At 39.2% G+C, this 22,272-nt stretch overlaps 1 protein-coding gene across 1 annotated transcript in view; it reads left to right on the top strand.

Annotated features, from left to right (window-relative positions):
* Window positions 1-21,174, top strand: part of FAM53A (family with sequence similarity 53 member A) — a 49,660-nt gene extending 28,486 nt beyond the window's left edge. The window contains exon 4 of the mRNA XM_009815474.2: window positions 20,071-21,174. Coding sequence (XP_009813776.2) covers window positions 20,071-20,394 — 324 coding nt within the window. The 3' untranslated portion in view covers window positions 20,395-21,174. The remainder of the gene's footprint in view (window positions 1-20,070) is intronic.
* The last annotated feature ends 1,098 nt before the right edge of the window (window positions 21,175-22,272 follow it).

The following is a 22,272-nucleotide window of genomic DNA, read 5'->3' as shown; positions in this document are numbered from 1 at the left end:
AACACATCTGCTATGTTGTGTATCTGACTTCCAGGAAAATACTTTGATCAGGCATCACCTGTCTAGTTTAAATATGCAATTAAATAGTTCAAATAAATATTTGCATTAACTAGCAAATAAGATGGTACCTTGGAGATTAGGTCTGTTGTAATAATGAAGTGATGGAGAACAAAATGCAGTTCCTGAACAGGAGTTATTAACTCTGAAGTGCAGTAGAAGGTAGTCTGAGATGAAATTAAGTTCTAGTGCAAGTCATCAACAGGATAAGTAGGTACGTCTTCCTGTATTAAGCCTAATTTTGCTAGGTCAAAAGATGTATCTTGCTGACAGTGTATTGTTGCTGACAAATGTAATGACTAAACTAGTACTCTGACTTTTAACAGTAAAACTGCAAAAATAAGAAGAACTTTTTGGAGTCTCAATTGCGGCACCCTTTATGAAACATAAACTAATGGAAAGCTACCTGGACTTAAGTTGCAATACTGGTATGGCACGCTTCATCTACCTAATAGTCTTTTTTTAATAATATTGAACTTACAGTGAGGTTTTTTAACATAACTCATTCAGTGCCCTTTGAAATGACTTTTCCATCAATCGATGTTTGCTCAATAGTACTTCCAGTTTAAATGCCTTCACATAGCTTTGAGAAAACAGCAAAGACATTCTCAGTTCTTAAGATGGAACTGTTTCCGCTTGCTCCAGCTGCATGCTAAGCGGCCCACGCTGGGGTTCTGTGTGCTGATAACTTCATTATTAATGTGGCAAGCTGAAGTACTGAAGTGCTCAAATTCTATGTAGAAACTGATCTAAACTAAAACCTAATTTCAATTAAGATTTTGTTAAATGTAACTAAAACATCTTAGAGCTAATCTTCTTGCTGTTCATTTAACTTTTTTGAACCAAAATCCTTTCTTCTGGGTATTATAAAGAAGGATGAAGGGGGAAGCAAAAACACAGAGTACTTCAGAAAGTGGGAATGGAGAGAGGATCAATTTATTTCACTTTTTGCAACTCGTACAAATTTGTCTTCCTCTGACCTAGACACTGCTTCCAGCTGCATGAAAGCCTTTGAACTCATCTGAACTGAACTTCTGTTTGATTGCATTGTGCTTAATTAATGCAAGGTATAAAAGGCAATTTGACAAAGGATCTCTTCAGACTGTCAAATATCTTCCTCCTGTAGTAGGGAAACACCCTCTGGTTTTAATTCGAAGACAGCACTATCATAATTTCACGTGAATGATTTTTGCAGTATCACCAGAGTAACACCAGAGGAAAAATGTGTTTTCCCCTAATCACACTGTCAGTTTGACTTGACAACTCATTATTTTAAGTGGACAAGTTGTAGCAGGGCCCCACATATATACAAATGAGTTGAGGCTTGCCTATGTAGCACGGTTATCAGGTGAGGAAGAATGTGAGTTTTGAAGGACAATGACTGTTGTAGAATAGCTGAATGCAGACACTTAGTGCCTTTTTCCAGTTTGACTGGTTTGATCAATTCCTCTGTAGGTGCAAACCCTTAGTGATGTCCTCTAAAAATGGAGGAGTGTGTCTTCCTATTTCAGCAGGGTGCGAAAAAAGGGCTTTTTGCTCACAGTAGTAGAATGTTTGAAAGTGAAGTATCTCTAGCACAAAGGTGGGTCTGTTTGTTTTCATGATGCAATGGGATAAAATGTTAAGTTACATACTGGAGGCTTCTTGAAAATAGTTAATTTTTTTCAGTATTTGTAGTACCCCAGTGCTCCAGATACCGTTACATAGTTTGCCTTGATCAGAAATATCAATGTTCAAATTTTACATGCAGAATTTTTCGTGTGTAACTGTCTTTATCAGTAAAAAGGATTAGCTTTTATTTTATTTCCAAAAGGACATGATGCTTCTTGCGCAGGATTCAGTGCAGTAGGAAAAACATGACATACATGTCAGTGTAATGGGAAGGAGGAATGATCAATCTCACACTTTGGTAGGTACTCAGGTCTGCATCAGTACTGGGGTTCAGAGTGTCCCCTCATCTGCACACTCTAGCACTTCACTGATGTCACTGGTATCTGCTGTGGGTCGATGGTGTGAGTCTCTTCTCTCCAGTCACCTTCCACCTTGTCCTTACACAGGAAGGGTGTACGTAGCAGGAGGCTCCAATGCCACACTCATTTGTTTCTAGTTTCCGACCAGCTGAAGAAACTGCCTTGCCTCAGCCTAGCCTGGATAGTATAACTAGAAGCCACATAGCTTATGCGGTCCCTTTTCTCATGCAAGAGGCAGACCAGTTTGTTACAACTCAAACTCCATATATGATTGCTTGGGCCACCAAATACACTTACATGTTTCATGAACACAGAGTTTAATAAGGAGCCTTTAAGACCAAGGGTCAAGCAACTTAAGCCCTGCAAAGGTACTGTCCTTCTGGGAAAGGGTTTTGCAGATTCCAGGTATTCTTCAGGCTAGGTTGTTGATAGTGTATGAAACTGCTTTTCTTTCTTTGTCTAGTTTTAACTATTTCAGCTTTCAGTTCTGTTGTAAGTTGATCAGTATGGACTTTGGCTGTCGTCTAAACTAATGCACGTTAACAGTAAGAAGCAGGAGAACTTTGTGATCTTCGCAGTATTTCAACAAGAATACTGTGGCTTAAATTGTTTAGCAGGACTAAAATTTCTCTGAACTTCAGCTAATGGTGGGCAACTCCACTTCAGCTAGTGCGTTAAAACTTGTCCTTTTTAAAAGATGCATGTTTTAAGGGTATTTGGATTGAAATAGTAGGTTAAAAATAATTAAGTGATATGAAGTAGCGTTATGATGTACAAATAATATGGAAGACCTTAAATAAGATCTTATGACACATGACAGGTGCCTTGTGGCTTAACTCTCAAGTCCTACTTTGTAGATTTTCAGGGTTACATGTATCACAGTGTGTGCTTAGAGTGGCAGAAATCAGATGTGCTTGAAGCATAGTCAACATAGACCCTCACTAGAAATTATTCATTAGTGCACAATAATAAAATTGATCCAGAGGCTGAGACTCCTGATGTGCTCTAAATCTTTAAAATGTAAACTTAGTGTGTGGTTTTTTCCCTTCCCTCCTTTCAGCTTTTAATTAGAGTTTACTTTTGCATCATAGCTTGCCTAAGCAGGCTTTTTTTGAGAATGTTATTCACCATACTTGTTTTAAGGATACTTAACTGACTCAAAATATGGACTTCAAGATTTCAAAGTGATTGTACACCGCTGTAAGTGCTCAATGCATAGTGTTCATTGTGTTAAGCATTTAAATATCATTTGGATATGGTAGCCCTTGTAACTTGCCTGTGTGTTACTATAGAACCAGAAATAATTTTAAGTTGAATTTCCAATGCTTGTTAAAATTGCATGTCCCAGAGCAAAACCATTGCTTTTTTAATCTTGTAAAGCTCACGTAGTTGGCAGAGGAGGGTGTGTTTTCAGGGCAGGCAAGTGTGCAGTTGGGTTGGTAAATGGCTCTTAAGCTTGTTAAATTTGAGTACTTTGTACTTGCGTTGTGTACTGAGTCACGTGAGTAGGAATGGATTAATGGGATTTAATGATACAGAAATACTTAACTTCAGGGTGGAGTGTGTTGTAACTTCTAGACTCACCTCAAATTTTTAACTAAAGAATATATACACTCTATGCTGAAAAATACTACCTTCTGCTATTCATATTCTAAAATAACTGAATTCCCTCTGCTGGGGAGAGGACATACCTCCTGGAGAGTTCAAATAACCATGTGAAGAAATAAGAATTTTTTGTCCTCTCTGTTACTGAGCCCAAGCTACTTTAACTGCAGAAAGCTTACATCCTAGGTAGTTAAGTATTGATTAATGATCTTATGTGGCTTGAGTATACTGGAAGGAACTTAATTGATTGCCATCTTTTGAGGAGCTGTGAAATTCTTCATTGAGATCCAAACTACTTGGTTGCTACCTTATCCCTGGAAAAAAACTTGCTCTAAATTCAGGTTAATTTACCTCTTCACTGTGATGTTTGAGCTCTGCAGGAGGTGTCTCCTCCCTGGAAGAGTGGACAGCAGAAAAGTCAGTTGTTTAAAGGTAAATGAACTCCTTAAGCCAAGAGGGTACCTGGACGTCAAGTGTAATGCTGTTGTTGCATCTTGTAATGATGCACTCCGATTCAAAAACAATTTGGTTAAACTTTAGGGTACATTTAGATCTAGTTTGAATGTCATGCTCCTGACTGTTTAAGCAGGGGGGTAGGAAGAATCCTTATGTAAATGCATACTTGCAATATGTGAAGTGTGCATCTACTTAACAACTGGAGACTTTGAATCCCACCTTTAGCTTGAGTAAAGTATAACACAAACTTGTTCAAAAATGGCCTCCAAACATTTGTAGTGGACATAAGCCAGCATGTTCTTGTGAAAATACAGCAATTGTAGGAAGTGGTGAACTACTGGAAACAGTCAAGGAAGTTTGCATATGTGTCATGTTCCTAGTTGAAGCGTTTTATCAAGGGTGATACCACTCCAAATTAGGAGGAGTTAGCACTGAATAACTTAATGTAAGTGACCTTGTAGGCTAGTAGTGATATGTTTATTCTAACTAGCTTCAGGAGACAGTGATTGGTGGCTATTTTTAATATATATAAAAATAAATATAAAGTCTTTTCTGTACCTTTTCCCCTGTGCTCTGCTTTTGGAGGCCTTGACATAGAAGCGTGTTGCTGAATGGCGATCACCGTGAGGACTGAAGTAATACTGTTCAAAATGCTTAGTAATGGTAACAAGCTTATTGAGGTTAAAAAATACTTCTATTGTATGACCCTTTTTTTAAGTCACATTCTTAGTTAAAACTACCTTGATGCTTTTGGAGCACTATTTTTAAAAAGCAAGGTTTGAAGATAAACTCAGATTTCACTTACAGGTTATTAGCTACTTAACTAGGATAAATTGCAAATCTCCTAATGGTTTCTGATTTTTTTGCCAATATATGATTTGATACAGCTATAACCAGATGTAGATCACTTCAACATAGGCTTGCTATGTAAGAATATTGGCTGAGAAAGGGGTTCAGTGTCGGAGTTGTGGATCACAATTGCTTAGACGCCTTCCAGGCACTGGGGTGGAGGGGAGAGATAGATCACTGTGTGGATTAGGGTATAAATGGAGTTTGTACAGCCTCTTCTGACTTGCCACAGTTCCCTTTGCTGGCATCCAGCCATCTCTCAAATGGGTATGGACTTGAGAGTTAATCACAAAGTCCTTTCTTTGTGATCACTGATTTTTAGGGACAGATAACTGTTGTCTTTCCATTGCCATCTGGTGTGCAAGGGAAGGGTGGATGGGCAGATCCTAACAAGCTTTATCCTGGCTCTTTTTGCATCATCTTCTTCAATTGCTTTCTGAGACTAATTCATGTGTCCCTATAGTCCTGTCTTAATGCATAATCATACTAAATAAGCATATGTGCTGGCTAATAAGGTGTAAACTTTGTAACCTACCTTATTCCTTTTACACCTTCCAAATCTGTAAAAGTGCATGGTTATATATGACGATACTGAGCACACACAAGTGAGTATCCTTGCCCACATGAAAGTTAGATGTTTTGGTACAATGCTTGCAACAAGCTGCATTTTTGAAGACTTCCAGATCCTCCGATTACATTCCTGGTTAATCACCAGTATTAATTTGTTCTCATGTTGTAATGTATTTGCAGGTTATGCAACAGCCTTAGGGACTTGAACTACAAGTTGCAAGCTTAGTTTTTACTCTTAAACATACTTGGCAATAGCTCTTGAATTTACTGCGACAGTTACTGTATATGTTGGCTTTTGTCCATGTGCTTTATATGGCCACTGAAAGTACTGCAGACTTTGATTCTCTCCTTTGAACGGTTTTTATTGAACTCCTCTCAGTTGAGGCAGACTGTCCTTTGAAACGTGTCCTGTCAAAGCAGCACAGATCTGGAGCTTTTTCCCCTTGAGAGGGACAGACCGCTCGGCACATCAGTTGGTAGCAGCCCTGAGCTTTGTCTGGCAGATGGGGCGCAGGGCTTGCTGCTAGGGCGTATGGGGATGCTTCTCACCAGGAGCAGGCTTCAGCATCCTGGCTCTGATCCTGGGAAAGGCTCGACTTTGTGTCACACTGCCAAGTAGCCCTTCCGTCTACCTGGCAGTTTGTTGTACTTGCTGTGAGAAGTGCTGTGCCTGGTTTTCTCCACTGAAAGAAGCGGTAGAGTGGAAGGAAGCATTCCCAGGGCTGCTAGCTCCTTCATACTCTAAAATTATTGTCACTTAATGCCAGTGCCAAATGAATGTTACATTAATCGATAATATTGATTGCTTGAAAGTTTCAACGTCCTCAGGACTCTTTGTTGGAACCCATTATAATGGCTGTATGCTTCTGTTACACATTTGTAGAATTTAATTGACCTATGTGCTATGTGCTGGGATTTGCTTTTGTTGTTGGCTGCATGTCTTCTACTTCCCGGGAATGCTTGACTTGTGCTGCAAGCCCTAGTAAACCAGCTTGCAACCCTTACTGCTACTGCCCTTTGCAAAGAGTAAGCACTCCATGAGCTTTTATTTTAGATGAGTTTTCTGCCTTGCTCTAAAGTAAAATTTCTTAATCTGACACAGTTAACAGTAAGGTTTTCAAATATTTGTGTTACTATTTTGGGTAAAGAGGAAACTTTTTTGAGAGTCAGGAGGATAAGATGAATATATTGTTGCTCTCAAGTGTGTTTCTGAGAACTTAATCAATATGCAAGTACCCAAAGCCTTTGCTTCACTCGGAGTTCAAGGAACCAGCAACCCCTTCACTCTGTTCTTGTCATGCTGTGGAGGCCACCAGCGTCATGTCCCATACTAAAAGCAGAGTACAAATGTAAGCTTCAGGAGGTAATTTGAGGTTTGGGGGTGCTTTTGCCTGGGTGGCAGCTGCAGCTTGAAACACCTCATCTCGCAGAGGCAAGGTGTCTGCAGCAGCTGCTTATGATTCCTGTCTCCCCCTCTAACAGCAGCCTGGCCTGGCAGAAGGTACTTGTGACAAAATATCTGTGGGTTTAATGAGGGTGAAACTTGGCAACTATTGCCCAGAAAAGCCCTGCTAGGAGTGTGAACACTTTTCAGATGGCTTAATGCAGTTAATGATCAGTTGTTTCTTTCCAGATAGTAACCACCTTTGTGTGAAACATGTTGCCCCTTGCATTAAAAAAGTCTCCTCAGTTTTGTATGTGTTGCCTTCAGTTACTGTTGCGTCAGCCCAAGACTGTCCTTAGTCAGCAATTTTGATTTCCAAAACATGATTAGGAGGATTGCCGCACAATAAATATTCAGCGTGATCCTTACTTGTGCTTTGGTTTAGGCTCTGTGGATTCTTTTAAATGGATAAGGAAGAGGGAACTGGGTAAAAGTATGTTCTTGCCTAAGCAAGGGAACAAACTAGAAAAACAGATGGTGCTAAAAATAGTTTATTACCAGGATCTAAATATGGCTCTGTGCTTTTTTTCCTTAAATAATGCAGCTATAAATCCTGCTGGATATCAATAAGTATTGAATTAACTCCAGACTGCTGATTGTTACAGAACCTTTGGCAGCTTTCCAAGCTTGGTGTTGCCCTTCATTCATAGGATCAACATTTAATTCCTTAACGGGGAAACCTGAAGAATTCATCCTCTTTGAATGGAAAATGTAGATGCAGGGAGCTTGAATGAGTAGCTCCAGGCTCAGGCATCCCATTGCAATGGAAGGGGAGCCGGGCTTGATGAGTTCCTGCTAGGTCGCAGCCAGGATGAATCTCCTCCTTTCTTTTCCGCAACGCATGAACAATCAAAGGCTCCTTTTCTATCTATTGTTGCCATGGAGGGCGTCCATTTAAAGTTCCAGCAGGCTTGGGAAGAAGGAAAGGAGATAGGAGTAGGCTGGGCTGGGAGATGATAGGCAAGCATCAAAAGTGGGCTAAAGACAAGCCAGCACTTTGTCCTGTGACGGGACAGACCAGGCTGGGGGTACTTGGTTTTGAATGGATGCCTGCAAGTTTTTTGGAGTAGTGAATGAAACGCTACTGAGGGCGCAGGCACAGAGAGCATCTGGCCTTTTGCTTTCTTTGCATCAGCAGAGTGGGTCACAATGTGAAATCAGGCCCAAAATGGCATTTAATGAAGTGAGCCCTTGTGCTGGGGGTTCCCTGTGCTCTGACAGTGAGGGGGTTAAAGCCTTGAGCATAGTGAAGGAAAGGAAATCTCATTAAGGATAGAGGTTTCCCCCCTCTTCTGTAAATAGTGTTCTGTAACAAATGTCTTGCAAATAGCTGGAGCTTCTCAGAGCACTGTGTTGCTTTGTCATACCTGAAACTAGCTCTGTATGTTTATGGTACTTTTCTGTAAGTAGTTTGCTATAAGAGGAGGAGGCAGCTTAATATCTGCTGCAGATTTGCTTTTCCTTTCTGGCAAGTTCCTGTATGTACAAGTAAGTATTCGTTGTTGAAAGAGCTAATGAGGACCAGACCAGCTGCATTTGACATTATGAGGAAAGGGGCCATCTATTAACTCACAAGCCAGGTTTCAGCCAGCTGTGGATATTTTCTTTTTTAATTATTACTTAGCCTGTCATAAAATTGGATTATGCTAAAATTATTGGTGATGTTGTTTGGAATACAATACAATATTGAGTTAAGAGCTATGATTCAGTGTTATATATAGGGTACTTACAGTTAATGTGCCCAAGCTGCACCAGAGGGTTTAAAGAGAGGTGAGAGCACTTTTCTCAGGTTTTACCATCTGGGTTTTGGCAGGTGGCAGGAGATTAGGTTTTTCTCTTGCTCTAAAATTGCAAGAGATGGTGGCTAGCAGAAGAGTAGTGTAGCGTTTTATCATTGATATGGGAACTTTTTCCAGATCTCTTGACAAAAAAATGAAATCCCAGTGTAATTTTTAAATTTTATTAGAAAATGAGTTATACCTTTTTGAGTTTAAGTAGGGGTACTTTTGGGAGAGGGGATTCTTTTAATATTCAATATTCTTGTAATAACATGGTAATCAAGTTAATAGATCAGTGCATCTTTTTGGTACCAGAATGGAAGGAGCCTTTTAAACTAGGCTTTGGTCTTCCATACTTGAAATATTATCTGTTCTGAAACTTCCCCTTGCTTTCTGACAGTCGCTTTCTGACTTGATGCATCATCTTCTGAAAGAGAGCTAAACCAAACTGATTGACCTGAGGTTTTTCTCTGCAGCGATGTTTATTAAAATCACTTTGGAAAGTCTTAAGTTTAACTGTCACTTTGTCTTTTGTTAGTCTTGCACTGCATAGATCAGTTCCTGCTGCATGTATATATGGGTACATAGGTGTGATAAAAGCAAAACAGATGTCTCAAGCATGTGAAAATGAACTGATTTGAATTTATCTACATCAATTAGCGATGCCAATTTGTTCTTCCATTAGGATGGGAAATATTGACTTGTTTACATGCCCTTTTTCAAGTGTATACAAACTGAAGTGTGTATGGGTTTTTTAAGTTGCTGTTAGATGTGACTTTTAATGGAGTACAGTTATAAGCAGACATCTTCTTCATAAGTGATCTGGGAGGTGATGGTTTAGTGTTAAGGTTAGCTGCAGGTAATCAAATAGCTGATCTGTTCATATGCTTGAACGTACTCAGTTGCTTACATGCTGATGATGATATGTGCTTCAGCAATAAAACTTAAGTATTACCAGAAATTGAATTTTAAATAAATGAGACTTCTGATGAGTTTCCTGACTTCAGTTTTCATTACAGTAGTAACTGTGTGACTAAAACTTAAAAGGCTTTTATGGTATGCTAGGAAGCTTGCAAGTTGTGGTAAGTATAAACAAATTTGAGTCTTTAAAACAAAGTGTGTGTAATACTTGAATATATAGCTTTTGGAATATTACAGCTTTTTCATGCGAACTCTGATTTTAAGTAGAGGAAAACTGAAGTTGGCCATACAGTGAGAAGTTGAGCTCAGTTTTAGTGTTACTGCAGTGCTTTAGGATTTTGAATGTTGACTCTGTTTTACACAGAAGCTGCTTATACTTTGTTTCTGACTTGGTATGATGCATTTTAAAACATGTATTGTTGTCTTTCAGTGCAGCTGAAGGGTAAAGGACCACATATGTGGTTTCCTGACTTAACTTTTTAAAAAAACATGTTGAGCATCAACTGGTGAAGTGTTGTCAGCTTTGGTATTTGAACCGATAAAGAAACTTGTCCAAATCGTATCTACCAAACAGAAGTTTTAGTGCAAGTTGACTCAGTATTGAAAAATCTATAGCAGGCTTGCCACTTGATGTCGAGAGCGCGCTTCCTGAGCCCCATAGTTTCAGAAATGTTCAAAATGGTCCACAATCCAAACTAAGCTAGAAAAATGCAGTCCAGGTATCAGAGATTGAAGGTGAACAGTGCTAATTCTGTCGTTTCTAAACAAATGTGTTGTGTTGAAGTTAACTTGTCTCTGGAAATAATTAGTGGCGAGAGTCCACCTACAGTTTGAATTAATGCTCCTGCAAGAATTTATTGTTAAATTGTGGTTTTTTGCATTGAGTCGAGCAAAAGATTCATAATGGCACTCATACTTTGTCTGCACGTGTATATACCCATGCGTGCCTGTGTGCACTTGTATAACAAGATCTTAAGGCTTTGTTTTGGACAAGTATTTCTGTAGTGGAAAATTAGTCCGAAGAAGGGGGAACTGTTCCCAAGCTGAGGTCGTGTTTCCTTCTCTCCCATCCCCCTTCCCTGGCAGAAGTGAACTTTATGGCCCAATTATAGAATCCCTTAAAATGCTAGTTATGATGGAGTGCCAGCATAACCCAATAATATAGGTGAGGCTGACATCTGTCAGTAACTAATGAGGGCAGCCTTAAAATCAGGATTTGGAGTTTACTTCTCTAATTTCTTATAAATTTGACCCATCGTATCAGCTTATTTGACCTGAGGATAAAAAATAAAATGAGCATGCTAGAATTTTAAGAGAAGTTGGTACGTGGGTGTACTCTGCAAAAATTAGTGCATATGTGATTCACTTGTGAAAGTAATTGTTTGCAGCTCATAGCAAAGTAGTGAAGGAATAAGACCTTGGCTAAACTGCTCAGGAATAGAAGTTCTCTATAAAAAAAGATGACACATAAACGGCAGGAAATGAAGCCAATATGGTCATGTTTTGAAGCCACAAGGGTCAAATCCTGTCCTGTGTTACTCTGGTGCATAATCAGTCAACTTAAACCCTGTTACTTGAGAACAGGGTTTGGCATGGTAAAGTGAACTTCAAAATGTGACTGATTATTAGGAGTTTTGTGGAAGCACGGTTACAGCTTTTTTCTCTTGTTTGAATATATCTAGTTAGAAATCTGGAAACCTAGTAAAACTCCTGGGCTTGGAGGTAACCTTTTTTTGTTTATGTTGTTACAGAGCTGATGGTGCTATGCAAATCTGTTAATTCCTCTGTCAGAGGAATAATGCATTAGAAGGTGTTGGCTCCCCGGGGTGGTCTTTGGTTTTGGATCCTGAATACTGAACTGAGAGATGATACTGCAAGCAATCGTATTCTTGTTAAGCAGTTTTCTTGTATTGCTCATTTTGAGCAACTGTGAAGTATGTTAGTAAATGTTTATGTGAAGGGATGTGTGTGTAGCTCATGTTAATGATGTGAGCATGCTTCCTTATTTCCCAGTTTAAAATGCAGAAAACTAGGTGCGTCTTTCCAAAATCTCTATGAATTAGACATTACTTAAACTAAGTCTCTAAAATAATTTCTTTGTATTATTAATGAAGATGGTAATATGCACTTTAAGTTGTTTCTTGTTTCCAGACCCTGTGTTTCTTTTCTGAAACGAAAGGCAAAAGTCCTTTAGTCGGAAAAGGTGGAACAACTCTGGCAAAACATGAATCACTTCTGTTGGGAGAGAGCACGTGCTTACATTGTTTCCTTCTGTGCCCTTCTACTGCAAAACCAGATGTGTTCCTCATCCCCGTATGAACAGAAATGGTGCAGCTGTTTGTTCCTCACACCATCACTCATTAATGCAGCTGGCTGATGTGAATTTGCCAGGTTGAAGCCTCTCGAGCTTGTGCAGCTCAAGCACAGTAGAGGCCCAATTCCACATTGTCCAGCTTTTTGGTTTATCCAGCTGGATAAATCCACTATATATATATATATTAGAGACATGTTCAGGGTCAAGCAGGGAGTAGGAAAATAACTAGATGAAGGTGTGCGAAGACAGTTGTTTCCCTTAAGGCAGAGCAATTGCTTTGGTCCTGCAAGAGACCCCAGGCTGCAGCTGGTGCCTAAGCAAGAACAGAGCTAGAACCCATCTTCTAGGCCACTGTTCTTGCTATTTCAGTGCCCTTTCAAGTCTTTTTCTGTGGTGCTTCTTTCCCTTTGAGGAAACCTCTGTTCTAATGCATCAGTGCATTGCAGACGAACACTGCTGCTTTATCTAGTAGTTGTCTTGTTTGGCTTAATCTTCTTTCTCCCTAGCCAAAGTCTTGTACTGTATTATTCAGCTGAACAAAGCAAATGTCATTAAGTTCCACTTTGTTTGACACTATATTGTTTATCAGCCAGTTCAGAACAGTTAAATCTACTGTGTGAGCCTCTTCTGGTTTAGTTAATGGAATAATTCATAGCATCTGTAGGTATTTATGCTTGCTGGACTGGTACTAAGAATAGTTGAAACATTTTCTACTTAATTACATGCAGGTGAAATAGGCCTGATGTTTGTAGAGTGTAGTTCCACATTCTTAGGGTAAAAGCTTGCATCATTTATACTTAAAGAGGAGAGGTAAAAGGTTGCAGTTCACAAATCCACTGAATTAGAAAATGTAAGATGCCAACATCTCAATTAAAATTCCATACTGTAAACTTTTAAAAATGCAGTTTAATGTTGGCCTGGGTTTTATCTAAGGGGAAAATTGCTTTATGTTCACCCTCTTCATGTAAGTATTGGTGTTGAATCGTATTCTTGACTGTATTACATGAAGTACTGCATTAACTCCCCTTTAGCTTCCAATTTGTCTTTAAAAGCAAACCAACCAAAAAAGTCAACCCTGTGATGAATGGTCCTGGACTTGCAGAAACTGCTAAACCCCAGCACCTGAGTTTCCTGCACCAAACTGCCCCATCCATCTAAAATTTAATTTAGAAAGGAATGAATAAAAAACAGTTGTAGTGTTTTGTCTGCTTAAATCCAGTTTAGAGAAACACCTTTAGGCTGACAAACTTTTCAATCTGCTGAAATTCCTTAGTTTCTTATGTTACTTAATGTTGGAACTTAATTGAGCACATGTGCACACTAAGCACATGAGGGGTGAGCTTATAGCTCTGAGGGGGCCTGTGGGTTTTCTCCTCAGTTGTTTAGATGGTCTTTCCAAACCACTACAAGGAAAAGATGTGGAGAGGATATTTAGTTTGAGTGTGAAATTTAATTTCATATGTGGAGTGCCTATCATGAATAATCTTTATGTCTGACTTTAGGGCAAGGAGGAAGCAGGTGTTGAGGCTGAACTTAATCTGTGGTGGTTGTAATCCCTGCTGTGTTTGCGATCTGCCATGCCTTGGACTTCACACGTTGGCTACTTATCATTGCTATCACATCAAATTCCTTTAATTGGGTCTTACAAAGTTTCCTAGCTAAATGAGTAGGCTGCTCTACAGGTCTGAAGGCTGCAGTGCATGAGTGTTCCCCAGTCTCCCCACCAGTATGGTTAACCGATGTGTGTGGACTGCAGTGGTGCTCAGGCAGAGAACTTGACCCCCAATCCCCCTCCAGTCTTTGCATTTTGTTTTTTTCATTGTGGACTTTAACTATTCCAGTGGTTTCTGTCAGTTATCTCATGTGATGAACAGCCTTGTGTTCTTGCGTATATGAGTATAATTAGACAGATTCAGCATTTCATGTAAATATTTCTATTTCATTAAGTCATAGTATTTTTTCAACTAATAGCACTAAATAAAAAGCCAAATTAAATCACAAGTTCTTACAGCTCATAAACAAGACTTACAAGGATACTGTGGCACAATTTAGAATATAAGCATAAAAATCTAGGCCAATAAATAGATCAACTTTCATGGTAGACTACACCAGAATACTGCATGCTTAAATCTAGAACAGTCTGGCTAGTGGAAGATGAAAGCCTGTTACCTCATGATGCTGTTTAGCATCTGATGTGAAATGAGTTGATGTCAGTTTACTTCTCTTCCTGGGCACCTACATCTAAAAAATTAAAATAACCTTTGAAGATAGAGCAGAGACAAAGTACTGAACAACTTTCATTTCAAGTCATAGCCATACTACTGTGTGTCAGCTTGTATTGATTTTTAACTAGGTCTTTGGCTTTGCAAGTAGGATTTACCTTATTTGACTACAAGAATTGCAGCAGTAATTTTCTCTGATGTAAGGAATGGTTATTACAGTTAAGGGTCTAATTACATGGCATCATTTCTGTTTGTTTTCGCATTCATAACCAGTATTCCATGTTTTTTCTGCTTCCTAGTTATAGATGATGAAATAAGAATTGCATTTTTGAATATAAAAATACATGTAAAATTTCCAGAAAAATGAGGGATAACTGCAGAGCTGCAAAAAGTGAACAGTATGTTTGGTTCCCAAAGTTAATTTGATCAAAGATTAGATTTTGCTCATGAAGGTGTCAGGAATTTTCTAGGGATGTGATTCTGTTTCCACAAAAATACATAAATAGAAATGTTTTTTTGTTAACTACTTGGTTTGTAGCTTAATACAAGAAAAAAATGACTTCTCTTGGTTATTTCAAATGCATAGTTTAAAAATTGGCAATGGTTTTTGACCTGAAGTATTTTTTTAGATGCTTGAATTTAGAAACTTAATGTATTTCTACACCTTTTGATTTCTTATTTGAGCAGGGAGAAACTCTTTCCCAGTTAACTGTTTTTAACTTTTAGAGTGTATTAGCAAGCCTCAAGCATATAACATTATGAAGAATACTATATTGTTTTTCTGCTGTCAGCATTCATACCAATGAAGCAGTATTTCTTCTCAACTGCAAGCTTCTTTAAGGTTATTTGTTAACACTGGAGTGTTCACAAAATGCTCCGTGCTATTCAAGACAGAAAAGGCAGAGTCAAACATCAAGAGCTTTACTCCATAAGAGTATTAGTTTCTTGCATAAACACAGCATTTTTCTTACTATCTTTCACTTTATGCATATAGTAGAAGATGCAGAGATTAGGACTGTGATGGGATATTTTTAATCTATACAACCAGCTGAGATTTCTTATGATTTACAATAAATGCTGTACATGTGTCCAACTTTAATATCATTACGTGTGACAATTCATGCAAGTAATTTAGATGCATGAAGTGAAAATTCAGTCTACAGGGAGGGACGCTGTTCACATGTAGTTGTGGTAGGATGTGATGTCAGTCAGTATGTTCAGAAGGCAGTTTTCAACATGATTCAATGAGCTGCTTAGGACCAGTCTTCTGTGACAGTTTGGTCTTCTAATTTAAAGTCCTTCCTTAAGTCTCCCTCTTAGCTTCATTAAATGAAGTCTCTTCAATGTAATGAATTTGTACCATGGTTGGACTTCATTATTGCTGACGCTAAACTGTAACCTCTTTGGGGGGGAGGGAAATAGGTTAGTGTCTGAGATACGAACACATCATGATGTATGGGATGCTTCTGATCTTAAACTTAACTGTGGTATGAGTTACCATCAATAAAGGCATTTGATTTTGAGCCAGTCTGACTAATCTATAGAAAACATAAGTCCGGGCAGTGAAATAAGGACCTGTGAAGCCCTTAAAGGGAAATGCAGCCCATCTAACTTGCTCCTTCACTGTCTTCATTGACTGGCTAGGTACAGGGAAGCAACAGAAAAAGCCATGTGTTGCTCCATGCTCAGGCTGCCTCTTCAGTGTTTTACGCTTGGATTAGTTGCTGATATTCCAGGAAATTCCAGGATGTCTTCATTATGAGGACCACTGCATCATCCACATCTTTCATATCCCTGGTAGAGACCTTGTCTGCACATAGGGTTTCTTGACTGTTATCTCTTAAAGCAGCATATCTTGTGTTGTGCAGTCATAGGCAAAAGTCTCAGGATGGGACAGAAAGCAAGCCAGGTAATTAGTCTAATTTATCCGATTGAATTCCCTCTCTTCCTAAGCCTGTGGCTTCAGGGAGCAGCCCATCCTGTCATGATGACTAGTGCTGAGAAGCAGTAGGATGGGCTTAGGGGCTTCTGGTGGTTTCAGGCTTCCTCTGCTCCTCATGTTGTGCCAGCTGCTGCAGCTGCACCTCTTCAGAGCAGCTGTGTCTTCCACCCCCATTCAAAACTGAGGGGGGAAAACGGGTGGACTTGGTGTATGATGGGGGCATGGGGAAGAAGCATGAGAACTGCTGCTCCCATTATACACTAGGTTTTCATGCACATAAATGACTTATTTTTTCCCTTGACTACTGTAGCAAATGCTCTAGTTTTGTTAGTAAAACAAAAACAACCTTTTTATTGCTTTTTATATTTGGAAAGTGATGTATTATGGGTTTCTGAACTGCAGGTTTAGTAAAGAGTACAGACATTAGCTTCCTTTCAAGCTACTCTGGGCCTGCCTTGTTTGCTTTGTATGGCAAGGGTCTAGAGAGATTTCTTTTATTTCCTTCCCTGCCATTGTTTTCAGTACAAAGTTTTTTTTCTTAATATTCAGACATTTTATCGCCTCACTTCTTTTTAAAACTCTGAGTTTCTTTTTTCTTTTTTTTTCCATCGCACAAAAGAATACTTTTAGCTGATTGAGTTCTATCCGTTGCCAACTGTGGACTCTTTTGTCTTGTTAGTCCAGCATCCTTTATAAAATGAGGACCATTGAGCAAGTACTTGCAGGCTCCCCACTGAGCACAATTGTGCCTGAAAGGTGTGGTACTGTACCAGTGTAACATGTAAAGCTGCAGTTTAGAGGGCTTGAATGCATTGCAATTTCTACCTTTTGCTTTGTGAAAGAAGTGGGATTGTGCTGTGAGATAATAAATCCACCTATTTTTAGTTTGGTGCGGTTGTGACAAGTGGGTGAACAAAGAACCAGTTGAATGCACTTGCTGTTGTGTTGAAACCAGCTAAAAGTTCCCATTCAAGTGGTTTCAGCACAGTACAGCTAACAGGCAATTTTCCATTTATGTACACAAACCTTCTAGAAGGACAGCTGTGTGGTTGGATTAATTTCTAGCGGTAAATTGAATAAAAGATATTTTGAAGGGGGACTCGGGAATTCCTTTCTAAAACATTGAAAGCAGAACTTTCAAAGCTTTACTTGATCCCTTTCCTTCCTATTGCCTACTATAAGATTTAACGAACTGAAAATATGGTCCTCTATATGGAGATACACAACAGGAAATGTGGGTTTTTTTAGAGCAATGAGATAAAATTAGGATTAAAATATCCCTTAACACTTTCTACTTCAAAAATATACTGTTTTGCTTTTAAGTAAATATGAGAGACATTCACACCTCTTAGTCATAAAAAGGAGCTCAAATGTTTGTCCTTGAAAAAGCTGTAAGTGAGCTATATAGAAATGTTTTCAAAACAGGAATGTATGTTATACCAAAACTGTTTTCATAGGGGAGTGAAATTTGGAAATAGAAAACTTTTTGATCATGCAAGGCTATCAATTTTGTTGATGCTAGTCACATGCAAAATTGAATGTGGGTTTTAACCATGGTTAATGAAGACTTTGAATTCCTTCTGACAGAGCTATGGTCAACAGTAATTTTTTTTTTTCTGAAAGTTGATCTTTCGATGCAGGTGTTTGAGTTGCATAAACAAGACTTCATTTAAGAGTTGATTTATGTCTGTCCAAGCAAACTAGATTATGCCTTAGATCTTCCTGGTGTGAAATATGACTTGTTAACTAATCATCTAATATATTATAAGATAGAAAAGTTGTTTGAGCAAGAGAAGAGCTGTGTGCAATACAGGCATAACAAACCTCTGATCAGCAGTGAAGAGTGTTGTACCAAAGTGTGTTCATGTGGCACAGGCATGGGGAATACTGCTGCAGTGTTCTACCTATGGAGAGATACCAAGGATGGTGAACAACCGTCCCATACCAGTACTGCTGTTTGCTCCTCAGCCTAGTTGTGTGATTGAACTCCAAAACTCAAGTGCTTTTTACCTTTACCTGAGCTTTCCCTCAAATTTTCTGTGTAGATTTGATGTAGGGATGTCCAAGGAACTGTATGAATCACAGAGTCATTAAGGTTGGAAAAGACCTGTAAGATCATCAAGTCCAACCATCAACCCAACACCACCATGCCCACTAAACCATGTCCCTCAGTGCCACATCCACGTGTTCCTTGAACACTTCCAGTGATGGTGACTCCACCACCTCCCTGGGCAGCCTGTTCCGATGTTTGACCACTCTCTCAGTAAAGAAATTTTTCCTAATATCCAGTCTGAACCTCCCCTGGCGCAACTTGAGGCCATTTCCTCTTGTCCTGTCGCTAGTCACTTGGGAGAAGAGACCAACCCCCAACTCTCTGCAACCCCCTTTCAGGTAATTGTAGAGAGCGATGAGGTCTCCCCTCAGCCTCCTCTTCTCCAGAATACACAACCCCAGCTCCCTCAGCCGCTCCTCATAAGACTTGTGTTCGAGACCCCTCACCAGCTTCGTCGCCCTTCTCTGAACGCGCTCCAGCACCTCAATGTCCTTCTTGTAGTGAGGGGCCCAAAACTTGCAGAGTAGCAGTGGGCTTGTCTGGAAGATGTTCCATATGTAACACTGGCCCTAAGGGGTCATCCAGTTGTATACAGGCAACAGTGACTAATTCAGATGTCTTCTGAATTTGTGAAAAAAATTTGTTTAAAAACCACCCAGAGGTATTGGTAAGCTGCTCAGCGGCTGCTGATGTGCAGTGGTGAAGTAGAAAGATTATCCAGTGCTCACGAAGAGCATCTGGAATATAGCATACTGGGAATGTTGCAATATTCCTATTTCATCTGAATACATCAACAAATAGAAAATGCTTAAGAAGTGACAAATTGGGGGAGGAAGCTGAAAATGGGTGTGAAAGTTGGTCTTGTTCCCTGTGGGTCTACTTGTAATAGAACGATGGCTGTGTGTGCGTGAGACTGGAGTTACTTAACTATAGGATATTGAAAGCTAGCACAACTTTATTCTCCGGGCTCTTACCACCTCTGAGAGGAGCCCTAACTATTTCACTCTCCTCTTGCTGCATGCTTGTATGAGGCAGAATTTAGAAGTTTCTCTTATTAAAATCCAAGTCCTGCTGTCCCTACAGTTCTGTTTTTTCTTAAATGCTGCTTCTGGATTCTAGTCAAGGATCCCTTACAGGTACATGAGGAGCTTAGGCATTTTATTCCTTTATCTGAGGGACAGAAGTAGCACATTTATTGAGGTTTTCTTTTCTTCTTCCTTTGTCTAAATAAAGGTGAGCACCCCTCTGTTTTTAATATACTTTTCATTTAAACAGAATTGCTCAAATTCCTGAGCTCTTGTTCAAAGGGTACCCAAATGCAAGACAAACTAAGCCAACTCTGGAGCAAGACGCTTCCAGTAGAAGCTTGATTTTTCTCCTGTTTTAAGGTTACCCAAATGTGTCAGTTGCCTTGCAGACTTTTGCTGAGGTGAGGCCCAAGGGCTCATTGTCTGCATGCTTGGGCACTTTGAGGAATTAATTGTTGACTAGGCTGCACTGCAGCTGTTCGACCTAAATGCTGTTGTTACCAAACGCTATGCTCTGGATTTGTGAGAAAGCTAATACACCAAACTGGGTGTCTGTAGCTCCTCATTTAGTTGACTAAAGCTAGGTTTCTGGATCTTCCTGCATAAAAAAGGGGACTGGTAGTTTTTCTCGCTAATGGGACTCTGCATAGGCAAAATATCTGTGCAAAACCAGATTGCATAGTAAGTAAATACTGTTCTTCCTTTTTCTTCATGCCCTTCATTGTTTCCAGGATTACTTTAAATGTATGTGGTACTTCGATTTCGAGTACATACTCTCAATCCATTCAAGAATTTAAGGAATTTATTCTGCTTCTCCTGTACAGTCATGGTTAATATATTAATGTATTTTTTTAATTGCAGACTTTAAAAAATTCCAAAAGTCTTTGCTCCCTTGACTATGAAGATGATGATGATGACACACAAATGAAGACAATTGTGTCATCCCCATGTGACTCAAATGATCTTATGAACATCATCACCCCCGGTTCCAGTCCGATGAAAGAACAGCTGGATGAAGTAAGGCATCATGGATCATGCCAGGGTAGCTTCAAAACAAGGGATTATAAGAAAGCAGCTGCAGTGTGTGAAAGCGATGAGGATACAAGTGATTGTGAGAGCACCGAAGAAGGCATCTTTCCTCTAGACTGTGGGGACTTGGACCTAGAGCAGATTGAAAACAACTGAGACTCAAAGTTGTGGGCTAGAGCCAGAGTTGTTCTAAATTAAAATGATAGAGGATTACCTTTTGCCATGCATAATCCATGTCCCTGAATCTCTGTATTGCCTATCTTGGGCCTGTGTTAGAAGAAATGTTTCAGGTGGGGGAAAAACGTGAACCATTGTTACCTGTTTAGTCTGTTGATCAATATGTGGATGACAACAAAAAAGTAGGAGGTTAAATGTTATTTTGAACATTAAGGAATAATTTTGATTAAAAATTTCCTAACAGATATTTTGCATTTTTATGGCTTTTACAGTTCTGGAGAAAAAGCATCTCTATTTTGAAATGAATTTTCAGAAGGGCATTCTATAAAACTAAATCTGTCTACAGTGATTCTGGTGCGGGTATATGTTGCTTTTGTTAAAGAGCTTAATGTGAAAAGTGAATTGCATAATGAAATTGGTAATAAACCTTCAGATAGAACTCTTAAATACCTGGTTGACAACTGGTCCAAAATACTTAACTGCCATCTTTGACAGTGTCTGGTTAAAAAAAAACTTCATAACATGTACAAATGTTCTTTTCATACATTCAGGACTTTTTGATCAAAATATGGTAGTGACCTTAAAGGTTAACATTTTCCATGATTTTACTACTTGAATTGTTTTCTAGCCTGAAGCAATGCTAACTTAGGTGGGATAAAACTGCAAGGAGCTGCCCACCTACTTGGTCATTATGTTTTCTGTGGTTCAAAAGAATGTACAAGAAGAGCACTTGAACTTTTAGACAGGGACTTTGTAATGATCAATTCCCCAGGAGGTGATCCCTTCAGCAATACTAGAAGGAAAATAGTCCTTGAATTAAATAAAATGACATTTTGCTTTGCACTTGTGTCTGCTTATGAATTTTACTAGTGGAAAACATGTAGTCTGTGGCAGATTCTGTAATATGGTATGTATGTGCAGAACTGGGTGGAGGGGGAGGGCAGATTTCTGGTCGTTTGAAAAGAAAGTGAAGTCAAGTTAGCCTGGAGACCTGGGGAATAACTCGTGCTGGATCCCAAAAGTGTGTCTTGGTGATTACATACAGTGTAATCATCTCAAATGTAATACTGTATTCATTGCAGACTATTGCAACACATACTTACTCTGTTAGTTCAGCTACAATAAGAATTTTCCTGAACAAGGGGGAAATGAATCTCAAAATGGTTTTAAATTAGATAGAAGTGGGGAAGCTTAGATTACGGCATTTCAGTGCTTCATGTTAGTCTGCTTAAGTGAGCAACTCCTATTGTAACTTGTGCCGTAAAACCAAAATACAGCACCATATTTTAAGTCACTAATGGAATGTGATTAAAATAAGAAATAAATATCTTAAGGCATATGACAAAGGCTGCAGCAAGGTATGACACAGGCTCCAGCCTTGTGATTAGGGTCAGCCTTTGATCATAAAAAAAAATTGGCCTTTATGTAAGCTGGTTCAGTAATTAACTCAGTATTTATTTATACACCATTTTAAAAGTTTGGGTAGCCAGTAAGAAGCTCTAAACTTCTTTCTTGCTTTTATGACTCCTGCTGCATGTGCAACTAATGCGGCAGTGATCTGTGATATTGATACTGGTGTATGTGCGTAGTAAGGTGCAAGAACACTCGTAAGACTTGTTGGGGTCTTGATATGTTAATATATATTGTGTGGGAGAAAGTGAAGCTCCTCACTGTTGACAAAAGTCATTCTCCTTTTTCTAGATGAGTAAATGAAGGGAGTTGCTGTTGGAGCAGAGACTTCAGTTCCTTCAGAAGCTCCTGTTAACCATGTGTGTCTCACCCCACCAATATTTGCTCTCGTGTAGCACAGAGCATACAGATGGTGGCATACACATGCACAAAGCTATTTGAAATAAT

The sequence above is a fragment of the Gavia stellata genome, chromosome 5, assembly GCF_030936135.1.
Source record: "Gavia stellata isolate bGavSte3 chromosome 5, bGavSte3.hap2, whole genome shotgun sequence".
NCBI lineage: Eukaryota > Metazoa > Chordata > Aves > Gaviiformes > Gaviidae > Gavia > Gavia stellata.
The sequence above is the reverse complement of the archived record's forward strand: the minus strand, read 5'-3'. Positions and strand labels throughout refer to the sequence as shown.